Below are 19,008 nucleotides of genomic sequence, written 5' to 3'. Positions count from 1 at the left end.
TGATTGTTGAAGTTATACTTCTTTTGGCGTGATGGAGAAAAATGATGAGAGTGAGAAAATCTTTTTTATTCATTTGAATATTTATCGTTAATCACTACTGCATTTTAGTTATTTTTTAAGTATAACTCTCTTTATTTCCTTTACTATACATTTGACGTCACGTGCGAACCGAGTGCACAAAAGTTGCACAAGGCTCCATTGTAGTACATATTTATTCAAACCTGATCCGTTTTGTTTATAAAACAAATAATATTAAATTAACGAATAAGTATAATATAAAAAATAAATTATTAGTGTATTAATATAAATTGATTATATTATAAGAAATAACTTGGCGATTAAAAAGAGTGGCGGAGAGTTTATTGCCAGATCCTTCTCTTCCGTTCTACGCCCTTGATTTGAGAACTAGCAGTAAATGTAAAATTAGAAGCATTTAATTTTTATTTCTTTTTTTACCTTCATAAGTGTACATTGTGTTTGGTACATGAATAAATGATTTTTGATTGTTTGTTTGTATTATAAGAAATATTGTTGTTGCATTTTGCTAATACTGCGTGTTTTTTTTTTAATTTTATGGCCTGGCAACGAGACCAATAAGCCAATTCTTTAATCGTTCAATCACAACCATAGCCATATCTATCGTTTCTTCATTTACATACACAGCCTTATTGTCATAAACTTGCATTTTAAAATTGATTAACAATCGATTATAGAATCACCGTAAATAACAAAACTAGATATTATATAAGTAATTACTGATTACGAATTAAAGATTATCTATACACATGATTTATTACTTAACCAAATTCTCGTTCTTTGTAATTCACATGATATTTACGTAATAGAATTGCATATTTTTGTACTGGCATTATTACATAATTGATTCTAAGTCAGGGTTCAATTCACTTTTCAAGCCGTCATGATAATGGCAGTATTTAGGCAAGAATCTGTACCCTACTGGGCAATCGCGCGAACTATGCTCCCGTATTTTACGTGCGGAAGTCAGACTTACCGCTAAGTTCTTAATCTATGGTTTAGACGTTCTAACCAGGAAAAATACGTAAAATCGAATACATAGTTACATCATACATAGGAATTTTATACATATAGATATACATCATACAAGTCGAACACGTATACTACGTACACTTATAACTTATAAACATTATGGGCTTTATAGTTCAGAGAGCTTTTTGGTTCGCCTCGTAAATATTATTTTATTTTATTTATTTATATAAACACTCCTGCCTTAACAGGTGACCCTAAATTGACACGAGTGAACAATATTACATAGAAGATAATAAAAGAATATGCTATAATCAATTCTTAAAAGGCCGGCAACGCACTACACAATCTTTTCGCAATGTGTCCAAACGGCGGAATCGCTTAACAGCCTCTTGCCCGTTTATACAAATAAAATTAAATTAACATTGATTAATTTAATATAATATTTTCAGTTTGTATACCTCTGACAACAGTTTAATAATAGACGTATCCAATTTTGCTGAATGGCTTTGCATAATGCAGTTATATCGATTTCGACAGTGCGGGAGACAATTTTATGGGAAAATGACTCTTTAGTCTTAAAAATAAAGTTTAATTCAGCTAAAAACATGAGGGTCTAGGACCTTCAGTCAAAAGTTCATAGCACGTCTTTATCGTGATGTACCAAGTGATTCATGTAGTCCGTAATTATCTTATAGTGATAATGTAAGGATAACCAAATAATATTTTTATTTCATGTCCATTCCTCCTAGAATTATATGTAAATTTGATCTCGGTGCGTGGCGCAAAATTTTAAAAACGTTAAACATTTGAATTAGAATAGGTATTTTAAAAATGGAACTTGTTTGTGATTGATCAGTTGTCTTGAGACTTAATAAAACACAATACATAATTAGTTCGTATCGCAATTGTACTTTCTCCCCTGACTTGATTTTTTTCATGTTACTCGTGAACTCTCATTTACCTAGGTAGCCAATGTGTATTCTAGCAGTATCTTTAAGTCTAACGGCCCGTTGGATTCCATTGTGCATTCCACTTTCCATATTATCCGATCATTTATGATAATAGTATGAATGCAATTTAAATCTCGTAATGCACGTTGCATTACGAGATTTAAATTGCATTCAACACGTTTCTAGAATACGAAATATTATGTTATTATGGCGTTTGGTTGGCGCCGTCGTTTCCTTCACGATTGCAATATGGCGGTAAATCTACAGGGCCGTGGCGTAACGCGTATCAAATTAATAGCGGTGTGCCGCCTTTGGCGTAGTAAATCTGAAAAGTCAATCAAAACTTTTTTTAACGCATTTAACGGGCTGCCATCACTGCCATTGCATTATTATTTTTATAATCAACCAAGAAGATTGCAGATATAAAACTTATGTTTTATAATCTATTGATGTATTTTATGTTTTATTTAATAATTTTACTAGTATACTGATTTTAGAATTAGTACCAAGAAGGATTCCTGTTTTATTTTAATATTGATTGTGTGGTTTTAACGAATATGAAAAATATGCGTTTAAGTTTCACTTATATAAAGCTATCGCAGAAGTATTACTGTTTACACCCTTTAACATATTTTATATATAGTCAATACTCAAGAAAATTGTTTCACGTTCAATGGATGAAAAAAAATCTATTTTTTTCCAAATCACAACAAATAATACATAGCTATCTTTCTGGGGCCTACATACATCGTGTTTAAACACAATATTCTATAAAAGTCATAATTAAAATTACATTGCGAACAAAATAAAGTAATGAAAATGAAACCTTGTTCCGAATACAGCCGTTTCGTCATTTAAGGGCATTAAATTACACTTATTTATGATCGACCTAAATTTAAAAAATATGCATACTATATAAAACATATAATTTAATATTTTCGTTTATTTACTCAACCAAGAACATTGTACCAATATATGTTGTTCTATACTCTGTGCATATATACGTTTTAAAATGCCAATATAATCTAAACGTTAAACATATACATAACATCTCTACTCACAGGAACGACTCTAGTCACAGGAATGCACACCGGCAGTTGGCTCACCTAATGTTAAACTTTGCCGCCCATGGTAACACTGCCAAAAGCCTCGTTGCTGAAAGTTTTAGTTATCCACGATTACTGGGTTCTGAGCGTAGCCCAGCAGATGCCTAGAGGGGGACTATCTCCTAGGATAGTGTCTGCTTCTTCTGCATTTTCATACATCTTAGGATAGTGAGTTAAAAATAGTAATAATTAAGACAATTATTCAGTGGAAAATGGTACATATTTAAAACAGTTTAAAAAAGGTAGAATAAATTAATAATAATTTTAGTGTTAAAAACAAATGAGTGTGCGAATGAGTGCGTATGCGCATGTTTTTCAAAGTTGAAATGCCTTGTTTAATTAATTTGTTTTAGCACCTTGTCGGCGTTTGCTGTTTTAGAAGTTTCTACGTTGCCATAACGACACTTACTGTTGGGTATGATTTAGATTCCTAATCCAAATTGATTTAAAATAAAACACGGGAACTCTCTTTTAAACAACTATTAAGTATGACGAAAACAACACACATAGATATACGAAACCATCTTATTACCTTCTGCCATGTTGTCATGCCAATTTCAACGTTCATTAATCATTAAGTTAAATTATAATTCTTCTATATCATGCGTAAATGCATTAATCATACTAGCGGTTGTACTTTAGTGTAGAACTTCAAAGGATATTCTGAGATTGAGTGGACAGATTATAGGTACTATTTAGTGTAAAAAAGTTCTTACTACGTTTTTCAACACTACTCGTGTATTATCAGCAACATGTAAAAATAGTATTTTAATTTATAGTATATGTGATTTATGACTGACACGGAATCAACACTTTTTATATAACAAGGGGTAAGGGGACAGAAGACTGCCGGCCGATTTAAAGATCATTCAGTATCGGTATGTAAAGACTTTAAAGGTAAAATATTATAGTTAAAATTAAATAAAAAATAAATAAAATTAAAGTTTACTTTTATATTATTTCTTTAGTACGATCTAAGCTTTAATCGACTTGTACTCAGTGTCATGTAAATAGAAAACAATTTCATTGTTAGAGTTTAAATGAAGCGTGTACAAACTGAGATCGAATAAGATCAACGGATTAGGATACTTGTATGGTGCTTGTTAGTCTGTGCATACTAATTCGGATACTTTCACTAGCTTTCTTCCTTTGGCGCCTAATTGAATGTCCCCCTTACGGGGGACTTGAACGTATGGATTTAGACAATATTATGTAAATCAGCCTCATTTTACATTATACATCACTCGTTATTGAACACAATATAATAATAAAATGCAAGTTTTCTTATACGTTAAATATTAACTTCTGTCTCTGTAAGCTTATACCAACCTAGACATTTTGTTTTATTTTTGTGTAAAATCGAGCCGCGTTTCGAATTTCAAATAATTCGTACATCCGTTTATTTGTACGGGTACTTTTAAGGAAGTACACTTCATTAGTTCTATACTCGTACACAATATTAACAATGGTAACACACATAAATCCCGTACGCCATAAATAATATGTAGCTATCACATAATATGATGTGTAGAATAGTTTATTAACTATTTTAACGAGTGATTACTTACCTAATATAAAAGGTCAATAATTACCTAAACTACACATAAAATCGATTTCATTTCACCTATCCAACATTTGCCGCGGTTTATTGGTTGAAAGTTCCTCAAAGACTAAAATATATTGTTTTAAAACTAATACCTAGTGGTAGTTTAACCTTTACAGAATGTTATCTTGAGTGTGCTTAGTTTATAAAACATTTCATGCGTGTTTTACGAACATATAATTAAGAAGTTGCACAAGATCTACATTATAAAAAAACAACTGGTTTTTTTTTTAATAAAAATTTCAGAATAAAACACGTTATGAACATATGATGCAATAACTGTCATGTATTTTTCGAATTCATCGCTTGGCCTAAAATCTCATTTCAAACAAAACTGTATGAATCATTGGTTAGTAACCTTCTTCACTACCTCTCTAATGGGTTTCAAATTTCGATGCGAGGGCATTCATTCAATACGATAAAGAGAGATTAAAAGTGCAAATTTTTCTTCTTCGCAGTGTGGCAGATTTGAATTTGAATCTTCACACTGATTATTCTAAGTAAATAATTAATCATGACTTAAGAGGTGGGTGTACCAGGCATTGAACCCAGTGTTAGCAATGCACTCCATAATAGGAAGCAAACCTGTCTCTCTCCCTTCCTAGCCCGAGGAAATCACGGTTGTAGAACAGGTAAGTATCTAAAATAGACTTGAAACATATTTTTTTTTATTTCAACTGAAAAGTTTTTAAGAAAAACGGTACTAAACCCAACTTCATACACTTTGTTTTTGTAATAATTATAATTTGTACGTATTTAGAAAACAGAATTCTCAGTGTATTTAAAGGTCTTTTCATATATTATACAGAAACCGTAATTACTTATTAGATTAAGAATTTTATTATAATTTTAATTATAAAGTTAGTTAATAAGCAACTTGTAAAATAAGTTACGAACCGAAAAAGTCCTCCCAACTCATAGAATGGTCCGAATCAGCGTTTGCTCCTTCCATATTCTGTGCATTTATATATTCATATTTAATTTAAAACTTAAGGCACAAAACTTATCACCGTACACACATTTTGGCTGTTAATCACACTCTAATTTGTCTATACAAAACTAAGTTTTTTGTTGACAAACAAAATGACATCGCGTACAACACGGTTAAACGCAACACCCGATCGCACTATAACACAACTTCTGACGTTGTGTTCATAGTTCACACTTAACGCTGTGATGTGAATTGTGAACTAGAGCCTGTGAATGTGAAGAGATGTGTATTGAGTGAATGAATTGTGACTTGTGAACGGTGAACCGCGAAAGGCAATATGAGAAAATATAGAAATCAGTCAGTGTTACCAACTCTTAAAATATAAATCCCTATGGCTAAGCCAAAAACGTTTAAAATCTTACAAACTATTTATGCAAATAATATTTATAAACATTAAACCGTCTAAGAAATTAATCAGTATTAATGAGGCAATATAAAAGAGGTTTCATTTTATTGCATACTCTGTTGTACTTATTTATGATTTAAGTAGTAATCATTTTGCTAAGTGATTAAATAATTGTGCAATGTGCATTATTAATCATATATCCTTGTATGAAACAGTGCAGACTGTATACATATTTAAATTGGAAACCATGCAGTCAATATTATGTTGTATAATTATCATGCAACATTTTTCATGATGGCAATTTACGACACTTGATGCATTGAAACGTCATCGAAGAGTCTAGTCTAATGTTTTTGAAAATTAACATGGTGATTGATGAACATGGCGCTTGTCGTTTGACGGCACATTTATAACTATCAGTTTAAAAACGGATAAAAAATTAAATAAGTGTCACTCTTACAGTGTTCGGGTATGTAACAATTTAAACCGCCAATTTATTTTTCTTCCATATTCTATTGTAATCCTATTTCTTATTTCCTTCAGGAGAGAAAGACGTAAGCTTAGAATATTTACTGAAGTACCTACCGTAGTAGAGAGGTAAAATGGATTCTTCGTGTTTAAGCAAAACCTGTTTGATCTGTTGTTATTTAATACCTTGACCACCTGTGCATGCTTCAAATTATACATCTCAATAACTTTAATAAATTGAACATACTTTTATTTTCAGCTTTAATTTGCCTCAGTGAAGTTATATGTTTTTTTCACTATGCCTCGACGATGGATGGATGTAAATGATGAGTTAATTGCCATTAAAAAAAAGAAGGTAGAAGAATGCTTGAGTTTAGACACAAGTTTTTGTGATGACCAAGCCTTAACTCCTGGAATTGTATTTACGGATATTTCCCAACGGCAATGGCGACTTGGACAACCAATCGGTATGTTAACTCTGTAATGGACTATTGATGGAAACTAACAAGTACTTAACATCATCAAATATGTAGCCAACTCGTACAATTTCCTGTTTTATATATCCTTTTTCAATAAGGTTTTACCATCTTTTTGTATTTCTAGTTTGCTAAGTTTTTAATTAAGTTACTAATCTGTTCAGTAGTTTTAGACATTAAGTATTCAATAACAGCTATAACTGTATCCAACTACATTGTTAAGAACAACATACTGGTTAAATTGACCAAAATCAAAGGTCCTGGCTGAATTCTTTTAGATCCCCTCATGAAAAACACAGCTTTTATGACTGCGCTTATTAACTATTAAGTGAAATGAATAAAATGTAGTTTTATTATATACATGAGTATATTAATCACACATCAATAATAAGTACTAGGTACTTAATAATAACAATGTTATGATAGATTTTGACTGTAATTATAATTTTTATATTTGGGTTTAAAAGCTAAGATAAAAGCAATTAATTTTCAGGTCGTGGCAGTTTTGGCAGAATTTATCTTGCTTCCAATGATATAGAGACTGAAGTTACAAAAGCAAATGCCAGATATATTGTAAAAATAGAACCACACAGTAATGGCCCTCTATTTGTTGAGGTACATTGCTTAATAAGAACTGGAGAAACTGGCAAAGGTGATATTCATTTTTAGTTTTCAGTAAGCATTTATTAAGATCATTAAGCTTAACCAAATTTACTAAGACAGTTAAGTTTAAAAAATAATAAAAGTTGGTTTTTTAAAGTGTCACCTAATTACATATTTAATCAACTTCTTTAATTAAAGTATGTTTTTATAAAAAAATAATCAACAATAATTGTGTCATTTCCTTATCAAGTTTTTATAATGGGTTTGATGGTATGTAAAATTTCTATTTCAGTAAAACTATGGCGCCAGCAACATAGGCTTAAAAATTTAGGTATGCCACAATTTGTTGCGAGTGGATCCTTTACTGACAATAGCACTGATACAAAATACAGATTTTTAGTCTTGCCTCGATATGACATTGATCTTCAAAAGATAATATCCAAAACAAAAATTCTGGACTTAAAAAATGTACTTATTATATCGATTCAAGTACTTGATGTTTTGGAATATCTTCATAGTCAAGGATACACACACTCAGATATTAAAAGCTCAAACCTAATGATAGGCTTTGATGGAAATAAATTGAAATTACAGGATAAACCATCCTTTCAAAAGCACACAACACCACCGAAACCTTCTAAAAAAGTTAAAAGTACCAAAAGTAGATCATCAAATTATTATGATGATGAAGACTTTACACTTGACAGTGAAAATTATAGTACAGAAAAAAAACTAGCAAATGTGAGACGTAAAATAACACAAATACTGACTAATAAAGACAGGAGTATTCTTCGGCACCATGCATTCAATTTACGGCAGTTAACAAATGTGAATTATGAAGATATTAATTCCTTATGTTCAGATAGATCTTACCAGAAAGATGTGAAACCTCAAGATGATGTTACTAATTATAAAGACTTACATCAAATATATAAAGAAGCCATTCAGTCACAATCAAATGGTCAAGTTTATTTACTTGATTATGGCTTAGCATCTAAATTTCTTGATTCTGATGGAAATCATAAAGATTTTTGTATGGATGCTAGAAAAGCACATGATGGGACATTAGAGTATAGTTCTCGAGATTCTCATATAGGGGCACATTCAAGAAGATCTGACTTAGAGACGCTTGGATTCAATATACTTGACTGGTTAACAGGTATCTTGCCATGGAAGTCATCGGATATCCTAACAAAACCTGATCTTGTGCATGCCTTGAAGAAAAACTTCATGAGCAATGTAAAACTATTACTAAAAACATGCTTTAAGACTGAATTCTATCCACAATTTATTGAAAAATATCTACAATATATTGTGACACTTGAATTTACTGAGAAACCGGATTATGAATATTGTAGGAGTTTGTTTAAAACTGAATTGGTAAAAATTGGTCATGCTTTTGACAAGGAATGTTTGATTAATTTTAATGATGGTCCTAAATCTCCTATAAATAAAATCTTTTATGCTAAACAGTTAGCCAAGAAAAGTACATCTCGAGATTTTATAGTGCGAAATGGAGTTAAGAAATCATCTCAAAGAGAGAATATTGTAATGTCCATGGATGCTATCAAGTTTGATTTCACAAAACATTTAAATATATCGAGTGACGGACAAAGAAAACCATGTTCATCCAGAAATTTCTTTACTTCTGATGCAGATTTAGCCGCTCGATTAAAAAATTCTCTTATGCCTCACTTATTGGGTAAAAAATTGTCACCAAAAAATTTGCGTTCAAAGAAAAGCAATATAAAACGCAAAGGATTGAAACGCCATCGTAACAGTATAGGAAAATTTGGAAACTTTATGGGTTCAGATAGGCAATTTACATGGGCAGAGATATTAGCTAAAAATCCAGAAGATATCATTCGTAAGGAGCGTAATATTCAAACAGAAGAATTCGACGATGATTCTACTTGCAAATATAGGATAAGAAAACTTTCCTCGTCATCTGATAATTCAGATTACCAGTCTCCTCTTCTACAAAAAGATTATTTAGAAAGACTCAATCCTACTTATGCCATGAGAGAAGTAGTTGCCAATTTGAAAAAGAGAGTAGCTGCAAAAAATAAAGGAACCGAAGAAAATACTTTAAAAGCCAATTCAAAAGTTAAATGTAGCAATATGGAAATACTTATTGAAACTGCAGTAGAAAGTCCGTTAGCTAAGCCCTGTACGAGATCTACTTTAAAAAGAACAGACACTAAGAATAACTCTACGAAATCTAGTCCTACAAAGGACACACCGGGAACATCAAAATCTAAAGATATTAATAATAAAACAAAGTCAACAAAACCTATTGAAATCAAAGAAAAATTAGATGACTCCGATAACTCAACTAAGAATCTTCCAAGAATAACTCGAGCTAACAAAACACTTGAACAAGAGGTGAAAGTTGAGGAAAAGAATATAGTGGTGAGAAAACTTCCTACGAGAAAGTGTAAAGTTAAAGAAATAGCAGTACATGAGAAGAAAACCATAAATAATAACCCAACTAAAATTCCATTTAATGGCCGAAAGTCTGTAGTAGTAGTTTTAAAAAAGATGGATATTAAAGAAATTCCAGCAAGGAAAAGTAAGTTGTGCTTTAAATTTCTCTATATATCTTTTTTTTAATAGAACGGGGGCAAACGGGCAGGAGGCTCACCCAATGTTAAGTGATACCACCGCCCATGGACACTCAATGCCAGAGGGCTGGCGAGTGCGTTGCCGGCCTTTTAAGAATTGGTACGCTCTTTTCTTGAAAGACCCTAAGTTAAATTGGTTTGGAGATACTTCAGTGGGCAGCTGGTTCCACAAAGTTTTATATCTTCAAGTCTTATTACTTGGGATGTAATTTTGAACATTGTTATAGTTTTTTTTTTAATATAGCACATTTCATGCAATGAAATGCTATGTTTATCTTACCTTAAAAGAGTGTGACTTTATCTCTGGTATCTGTATGGTTTGTAACATTTTTTTAAATATTTTTTTAATGTCAATTACTCTTCAAGTACTGTTAAATTGTTCACATAAAAACCTACACAATTTAGTGAAATTATTATGCAATAATTCTGTTCGGTCCAGCACTGACGGCAAAAAAAATTTTTTTTTGTTTTTTTTGTAATATACTAAATGTAAATGTTTATTTTTAATGTAAGCAGTGTTGACCTAATGGCTCCAACGTGTGACTCTCATACCTGAGGTCGTAGGTTCGATCCCCAGCTGTGCACCAATGGACTTTCTTTGTGCGCATTTAACATTTGCTCGAAACACGTCGATGATGTGTTGTCAGGCACTGGAGGCTGATCACCTACTTGCCTATTAGATTTAAATTTGATCATGAAACAGATTCAGAAACCTGAGGCCAAGACCTAAACAGGTTGTAGTGCCACTAATTTATTTTATTTATATTTTTAATATATTCACCTTTTTTCAGGTCCGAAGACGGCGACAAACAGACGCAAGTTAAGAAGTCATACCCGAAAAAAAATACTTCCTATTTCATAATCCATCTAAATATTAAAGTTAAAAGTCTGAAAAGAATGAATATCACTGTTAAATAAAAACATTTTTTTACTTGACATTTGAAAACTGTTTTTTATAAAGTATCTAATTTTCATTATACTTAAAACATACTTTGTGAAAATATTGCTTATGGAGCAAGAATTCAATAGAATAAGTTTTTTTTAAATACTGTCAATTGTATAAAATGTTTTTTTTTTAAGACTTGGAGGCATTTAATCATTAGTTCCTTTTTGATACTTTTAAATCTTTAGTTTACACATTTTTTATCAGTTTTCTTTACTAAAGGTTTTGTCAAACTCAAGATCGGGAATCCAGGATCGTGAACAGGGCAAGATCCTTTTACCATTATTTTTTATTTGATAAGTATTGACAATAAATCAGTATCACTAATGTTTCTGACGTTGTATACTTGAAGGGACCGGGATATAATTATACCTCCTGACACCTGAAATTTTGCCTTTCTTGTTAAGGTTTCTTATTAAGTGGCCATAAATTTTAGTTTTTTTTTATGTTGTATACTAAAGCAATCTACTCATTAGGCTAATTTTTTGTAGACTAGCTTTATAGTGCATCACAATCGTCTCTTTAAGAATCAATAAATGGTAACTTACAGTGTTATATTTCATTTAAATCAAACTGGAACAAATATATGAGTAGTAATTTTTAAAGCTAGTTCTGTACTATTCGCTTTAAAAAGAAGCAAAATGATCCTTTAACTGTATGACTTCGAAGTCATCTTGTGTTTATTTTTGTATGCGGCAAAATAGCCACTAAAGCTACAATGTCATTATTTTAGTAAAACAAACCAATCATATTATTTCGATTTTGTAGCTGGCAATTCACCGCGCTATATATGTAATGTGAGTTGTGACTCGAATAAAAAAAACAATTTTATTCATATCTGGCAGAAACTCGAATTAACCATTGAATTCCACTGATAGAGGTACCTGCTAAAATTAATACTATGGTTTATAAAGTTTTGAAGAAAACTGGTGAAAATATTATTAACCGTTCTTGCTCCCTTAATTAATGTGCTAAAACGATGGAAAAGATAATTTTATTAAATACGTACTAAAATTGTTTGATTGCCATTGAATTCTATGTTCTGGACAATTACTATGGGTGTTCTATCATCATATTCATATATCCTTTTTACAAAAATAAGCGGTACCTGACAAATGTTGTCGATAAGGAATTTGAAGAAGTGAAGTAGTGTAAAGTGCTACGCTGTACAACTGAAACAAAAATACAACAATAACAGTGTGTCCCCTTTAATAGAGACTGAAAGTAGTGTTATTAGACACTTTTATGTAATAATCCTAATTGGAAAACTAGGTTAGGTTTAAATTACTTATTAGTCTAAAGTTAGGCTAGATAGTAATGTTCCATGATATCTTAGTAAGGACATCTGTACGAAACAAAAAACATGTTACTGTTGAGTATATTTTGTTAGCACAGATAAAGTACCAATCTATTAAGATATTGTTGTGCTTTTAACGATATACCAAAGTATGTAAAATTGATCTCATTAGAATCAAGTTCTTTCGATATTATTATTGGTTTCTCGTCCACACTCCGCTGTCCATCTCTTAATATCTATCAACCGATTGCTATTTGCTTACAACACTGCACTCGCAATCAAAAGAAAATACAGAAGAAAGAGAAGAGAACAAAGAAGATAAAACATCACAGAAGTACAGACTGGCTATGATAGAAAAAGCTTTATCTGACGTTAGATCTATGAGATCGCATACCTCTGCAAGTACGATAGCTCCCGAGGTGGTTAAATTGCAAGTAAAGAGAAATCTAGAACAGAGACAGAAGAAGATGGAAAGAAAGAAGGCGATTGCGAAAGGGGAAGCAAGTGCTGTCACAAGGCAAAGAAGAGACAACACGGAGACCATCAGAGAGAGTCATGGTTTGTGGGGCTGGGCAGAATAGATATAATCTCGCTATACTTAATTCTTAATATCAATATCAAAATGTTTGCTCTTTCTGTTAATGATGAGATCGCAGATATGAACCATAACTTTTTAAAATGCAAAAACCAAATATTCATTTTTAATAGACTACTATTGGCAAGTAAAATAGTGATCCCTCCCGCTCAAAGTGTGATTCTAGTTCTGTGATTTGCTCAAAAACAAAAAATGTTACAGTTCATTATATAAATACGGTAAAACACCGCGGGGAAGATTTAAAAGAACAAGTGGAAAGTTAGAATAACATGTGAAATTAAATGCAGGAAAATAAGTAACCGAAAGTAATAATTGGCTTAAAAGTCTCGTTACCAGGCCATAAAATTATTTAAAAAAAATTTTATATCTGTCTGTCTGAGATGTTATCACTAATCACTTATCAGTCATTCTGACTTTTCGATAGTTATGTCACATGTTTAGAATCAATTATCAAACGGTAGCGAAGTGAACTTTGAATAACTTTAAATCATGACATAAAAGAATTTAGTTTAGTTTAACTTTAACCAAATAAATTAACTTGTCCACTACAGTGTTAGTGACAAGTAAATAATTCTATCGCATAATTATTTATATTAATTCAGTGTTGTTTACATTACTATAAGTGAGATAACCTCTATGTTATTACTATAATTCTGTTTCACCTTTTTCGTTTCTGTTTGAAATCTCACAATATCACATCAATTAAGAAAATTAAATAAATATAAAATGGATAATGAAAGGAAAAGTAACATTATTCGTGTAGGATCAAGGAAAAGTCAGGTAAAGAGTCATAAGGTTATTTTAATGCTAAAAATTTTAAATGAATTGGCTAATTACAAATTAAGGTTTAAAACATTTGAAAATAATAAATTCTATTTTTCAGATTAAATATTACTTCTAAATATAAACTTATTTTATGTCTCATAGAATCATTCAAATAAGTTAAGAATAACTATACTGTTTTAAACACAAATTGTCACATGTTTTAAAAGTTAAAATTACTATTGTGTAACATTTATTTTTAATTTATACTGCTGTAAATCTTAGAGATTTAATTTTTTTTCAATTGAAACCAGAAATATAGTTGAATTAAATATTATGCAAATATTGACATTTATAAACCTGTTATTCATGTTTTATTAATGTATTTTTTGTCCAATTTCTCAAAACATGCACCATTTTGCTTTTATAGGATTGTCAATAACCAGTGTTTGTATCTGTTGGGTTTTTGAAATATCAATTACTATTTGGAAATGTAGATCAACATACAAATAATTTCTAGCAGGCTTCACTAAGTTGGTTAAAATTTATATTGTCAATATTTTTGTATAGTATTAATATTTGAACTAAATATATAAATAAGTAATTAAATTAATCTATTTACTCATTGTAAATATGTAACTCATGTATTATACTGTGTATAAGAACACAGAGGGTGAGTTGACTTCAGAACTATATCTTAAGTTTCTTTTGCAGCTTGCTCTTATACAAACTAATCATGTAATTGATTGCCTGAAGAATGTGCATCCAGATAAAGAATTTACACTGGGTAAGGAAGAAGTTTTGGAAGAACATTATTTTCATTTTAGGATGTTTCTTTGATACAAATACCATGCAGATGTTACACATTAACATCCTAAACAATCATTGATATATTCATATTTCTATAAAAATCTATTTTAGAACTTCAGTCATCTAGAGCACTTTGATTTCCAATTGCCACAATGCTATATTCCAATCTCTGGAGACATTATTGCATTCTAAAAATTTCAATGAATATATTGTTTGTACTGTTATAATTCTAATGTAAGAAAAACTGCTGTATAAAATATTAAGTTTAAATTGTGTCCCAAAAACAATATAAATTATTTTAACAGTATCAATGACAACACTGGGTGACCGTGTCTTGGATGTGTCCCTTCCAAAAATTGGTGAAAAATCACTATTCACTAAGGACTTGGAAGATGCTTTGCACAACAACACTGTAGACTTTGTTGTGCATTCATTAAAAGACCTACCTACATCTCTACCTGAAGGTTTAGCAATTGGGGCAGTTTTTGAGAGGTAAGCCTGCTGATATTTGATTAGGTATTAACTTTCTCAGACTGATCTACAGATTCTTAAAAGGCTAGAGTGTATAAAATAAACTAGTCACAATTGTTTTATCAGCCTAATCATTTAGTTGTTTTGTTGTATGTAATTATAAATATTTCATATATCAATTCCAATTCAAAACCAATTTTAATTGTTTATTATTAATATTAATTCCATTTACTTTCCAAGTGTATAGTGTAGTGTTCTTCTTTTCTATATGTATTATCTATTTCTACATGATGTTATTTATCCATGATACTAAGCCATGTAACCAGACATAAAATGTATGTGTAGTAAAATTATTAATTCAGTTATATTTAGGAACTTCAAATACCATCTAAATTGAATTATATTTCAGGGAAGACCCTAGGGATGCATTAGTGCTTCGTGATGATATCAAGGCCACTTCATTGGAAGATTTGCCTGAAGGCTCTGTTATTGGTATGTTCCTCCTGTACTTATTAATTATGTTTTTTTGTAAAAAAATATATATTAGCCAGCTTTAGCTTTGTTTCTTACAAGTCGCGCGGGAAAAATATCTAGCAGCATCATATGACTTGGCCTCAGATTTTTATAACTGCTTCCTGATCAATTGTTTATTTCTCATAAGCAAGCTGGTGATCAGTTCTAAGCACGACGCCATCGAGTTTTTGGTTCAAAGGCATGCCGATTTCCTTACGAAGTTTTCCTTCACCTTATAAGGGAATGCTCATAACAAAAACTGTACAGCTGGGGTTTGAACCTACGACCTCATGTCCAGGCGCATGGGCAAGCCGCTAGGGCGACACCGCACCAATCTTTACCCTCAATGGAACAAATTGTTAATATGTAAAGGCGGCGTTCCTGCCTTGATGTTTAAAATAAATTTTAGGAACTTCATCCCTTCGTCGCACAGCCCAATTGCGAGGCAAATATCCACAGCTAAAAGTAATAGACGTCAGGGGAAATCTCAATACTCGTTTAAAGAAATTGGACGATCCGGCTACAGATTATTCAGCTTTGTTGCTCGCCAGTGCTGGCATGCAGAGGATGGGATGGGCTGACCGAATATCGAAGGTATATTTTTTTTGAATATATCTTTCAAAGTTAGATATGCTATTAAGATTTAATCTTATGTCATTTCTAAATTTTTGCCTAAGTCATTAGCTACTAGTTTAAATTAGGCTACGTAATAAACATTCAGAGGTATAATGAAAAAACTTTACTATGAAATTAAATATTTGGTGATATTGTAATTAATTATGGATTCACGTGCGCAAACGCATTACGCAATTAAATATTACCAATTTGCATTATTTAATTTTAAAGTATGAAGTGTGACGTCTTTTTTATCATTTGACAGCTGACAAATACGTTAAAAAGTCGACTCTATTTTATTAATTATAATACTGATTTAATATTTTTCAGATTTTTGTTTTGCCGTAAGTAGGTATTTAACAAAGATTCGATATTGTTTCCGATTTTTAAACCATTGTTTGAATTGTTAATAATAATTATCGAAATTACATTATCTAGAACAATGTCAGGGATTTAGGAAGTGCGTATTTAATTACATTGTTATCATATTACTTTGTATTTAGTTATTAAATATGTATAATTTGAAGGAATCATTTTTTACGACCTTCGTATTTTATTGAGATAATGGATATGACAATGCAAGTACAAAGAGAACTAACAAGTAAACTCCTTTACAAAAAAAAATTCGTTTAGAAATAAATGATTACTATTAAAAACTGTATTTTCAAACATAGTTCTTTTTTAAATTATATGATGATAAATTAAGTCGAATTTAATTTTTTTATAGTTTTTACCATGTTCGGACATGATGTACGCCGTGGGGCAAGGGGCGTTAGCAATTGAATGCCGGTCGGATAGTGAAGAAATTTTAAAAATGTTGGCGCCATTTAACCACCCTGAAACGTACTGTAGAATACTGGCAGAAAGGAGTTTTTTAAAAACCTTAGGTGAGTTATACGGTTTCAACGAAAAATGCGTGGTAAATAAAATAGCATTTATTATGGGTTTTTGTTGGTTGAGGGTTATAACTATTAAGTGGGTATTCATTAGTTTTAAATAGTTTAAAATTAATTTTACGAATTTTAACTATCTGTGTAAATTAGGAAGATAATTATCCACGATTAAGGCCAAACATCGATACCTTATTACACTTAATTATTTTTTACTTAAAATTTAATTAACTCATTGATATGTATGCAATAATTTATTTGAAACAAAAACAATTAATTCTATTTTTCAGGTGGTGGTTGCAGCGCCCCAGTTGGAGTGTCTACTAAACTCAAAAAGTTAGATACAAATTATCAACTCACAATATCAGGTGGAGTATGGAGTCTTGATGGTGCAACAAAAATATGTCATACCCTTGAACAAACATTCGAACAGATAAACATATTGGAACAGATGAAAAATAATCCCAAACACAAACTTAGTCCTACAGATGACGGCTCAACAAAAAAAATTAAAGTTGTTGATACCAGTGATAATAATGATAATCCATTAGCAGAACTAGATAAAATAATTAAGTCTGACAATGCAAACTGTGAGGAATTAAGAAATGATGAAGAAATAGAGGCATCGAAGAAGATATTTTGTGGTTTAAAAGCAAATCGGAATGTTCCGGTGGATGTAATTCAAAAATGCGATGATTTAGGTCGTGATTTAGCTAATTTGTTGATTGAAAAGGGTGCTCTTGATGTCATGAAAGTTACACAAGATCTAATACGATCTTCAGTTGTCAAGTCTTGATTGATAAATAAAACGCGATTAACGGTAGTTTTTAATTTACAAATGAGGTGACTAGCAATTTATAAAAATTTACAATTAAATTTATATGTCAAAATAAATGCCATACAATGCATATGTTTAACGAGAAATAGATTGCTCAACGATGTTTATTTTAAAATAAGAGCAAATTTAAACCATGAATGTATATATTTAAAATATTTTGTTTTAGATTATAATTAGATAACAATTTGAACAAAGCTGTTAAAGTGGATAAGAATTTTCCAAACTATATCATTTAAATGAAATTATTGTTACCTGTTGTTAGTTATGAATTATTTTTAAAATAATATTGTTATTGTGTAAAATCGCTATAAATGTCCTATTATAGACTTTATAATTAATAGTGTACCTTGCATGTTATAATTTTCTTGTCCTCGATTTTTTTAGACATAGCAACATTCCCTAATACACTTACGTTTCGAAGTGATAAATTAATATGATACGTTTTGTTTGTGTTGCGACACCTACAATGTAGTAGCAGCTAAAGATGTATACAACTAAGAGGCTTTCAGTCCACTGAGGCCCTTAGGCCAGTTACACTGGTTTTTCCTTTAGATGGAAGTACAAATACTTATTTTATAATCGTGATTGGTCATCATCATCAGATAGCTTTACATCTAATAATATATAAATTATCAACTGTCGACTGATCTTTGCTCTTAATCAGTGGTGAATTCTGTATAAAAAATTGTATAGTTAATAGTTAAAATAACAAATGAAATCTCTCTAAAAAGGGATTTTTATAATAAGGCCATTATTGCGGAACTATTTGTAGATATATTTAAGTAAGTACTTATTACACAATATAATCACGTACTTATATTGTTGAATTTGGGTATTTTATAAATAAATTGGTTGTTTATGGGTATTTTTATTTTTTATATGCAACATGATTTATTTTGACAAGATTAAAAATAAAACACAATTTAATACAATACTTTTATTTTACAATAAATTGCATTCAAAACTCAAGCATACTTAACCAGTTGTGAACACAAAACCTAAAATCACTAACAAATTATCTACATTATTGAACTTTTACAGAAAGTATTTAGATTTAATTTTGGCGGCAATAAGAATATTGTTTCACAGCCTCCACACT

The 19,008-nt window shown here is 30.7% G+C and overlaps 3 protein-coding genes across 5 annotated transcripts in view; 2 read left to right on the top strand and 1 right to left on the bottom strand.

Annotated features, from left to right (window-relative positions):
• Nucleotides 1-5,847, bottom strand: part of LOC110997772 — a 71,442-nt gene extending 65,595 nt beyond the window's left edge. The window contains exon 1 of the mRNA XM_022266083.2: nucleotides 5,565-5,847. Within this exon, the coding sequence (XP_022121775.2) occupies nucleotides 5,565-5,619 (55 nt within the window). The 5' untranslated portion in view covers nucleotides 5,620-5,847. The remainder of the gene's footprint in view (nucleotides 1-5,564) is intronic.
• Nucleotides 5,848-6,344: 497 nt separating this feature from the next.
• Nucleotides 6,345-11,667, top strand: LOC110997774 (nucleosomal histone kinase 1). Of its 2 annotated transcripts, XM_022266087.2 has the most exons (6): nucleotides 6,359-6,473; nucleotides 6,548-6,601; nucleotides 6,732-6,939; nucleotides 7,442-7,600; nucleotides 7,844-10,123; nucleotides 10,967-11,667. In XM_022266087.2, exons 3-6 carry the CDS (start codon nucleotides 6,771-6,773, stop codon nucleotides 11,035-11,037), a joined length of 2,679 nt encoding a protein of 892 aa, XP_022121779.2. In that variant the 5' UTR covers nucleotides 6,359-6,473; nucleotides 6,548-6,601; nucleotides 6,732-6,770; the 3' UTR covers nucleotides 11,038-11,667. The 2 variants fall into 2 exon arrangements, with proteins under 2 accessions (XP_022121780.2, XP_022121779.2); XM_022266088.2 differs by lacking the exon at nucleotides 6,548-6,601 and having other exon boundaries at nucleotides 6,345-6,473.
• A 1,763-nt stretch (nucleotides 11,668-13,430) lies between these two features.
• LOC110997766 (porphobilinogen deaminase) lies at nucleotides 13,431-18,781 on the top strand. 2 transcript variants are annotated; one of them, XM_022266076.2, is made up of 7 exons: nucleotides 13,431-13,790; nucleotides 14,487-14,559; nucleotides 14,888-15,074; nucleotides 15,463-15,545; nucleotides 15,976-16,160; nucleotides 16,909-17,068; nucleotides 17,362-18,781. In XM_022266076.2, exons 1-7 carry the CDS (start codon nucleotides 13,737-13,739, stop codon nucleotides 17,865-17,867), a joined length of 1,248 nt encoding a protein of 415 aa, XP_022121768.2. In that variant the 5' UTR covers nucleotides 13,431-13,736; the 3' UTR covers nucleotides 17,868-18,781. The 2 variants fall into 2 exon arrangements, with proteins under 2 accessions (XP_022121768.2, XP_045485505.1); XM_045629549.1 differs by lacking the exon at nucleotides 13,431-13,790 and adding an exon at nucleotides 14,231-14,305.
• The last annotated feature ends 227 nt before the right edge of the window (nucleotides 18,782-19,008 follow it).

Source organism: Pieris rapae, chromosome 9 (genome assembly GCF_905147795.1).
Source record: "Pieris rapae chromosome 9, ilPieRapa1.1, whole genome shotgun sequence".
In the NCBI taxonomy this organism is placed as follows: domain Eukaryota; kingdom Metazoa; phylum Arthropoda; class Insecta; order Lepidoptera; family Pieridae; genus Pieris; species Pieris rapae.
The sequence above is the reverse complement of the archived record's forward strand: the minus strand, read 5'-3'. Positions and strand labels throughout refer to the sequence as shown.

Coding starts and splice junctions, on each gene's coding strand:
- LOC110997774 (XM_022266088.2), top strand. CDS start 6,771: ATGCCTCGACGATGGATGGATGTAAATGATGAGTTAATTGCCATTAAA. Junction 6,940..7,441: donor GCGACTTGGACAACCAATCG/GTATGTTAACTC, acceptor ATTAATTTTCAG/GTCGTGGCAGTTTTGGCAGA. Junction 10,124..10,966: donor AGAAATTCCAGCAAGGAAAA/GTAAGTTGTGCT, acceptor ACCTTTTTTCAG/GTCCGAAGACGGCGACAAAC.
- LOC110997766 (XM_022266076.2), top strand. CDS start 13,737: ATGGATAATGAAAGGAAAAGTAACATTATTCGTGTAGGATCAAGGAAA. Junction 14,560..14,887: donor AGATAAAGAATTTACACTGG/GTAAGGAAGAAG, acceptor TTATTTTAACAG/TATCAATGACAACACTGGGT. Junction 16,161..16,908: donor GGGCTGACCGAATATCGAAG/GTATATTTTTTT, acceptor ATTTTTTTATAG/TTTTTACCATGTTCGGACAT.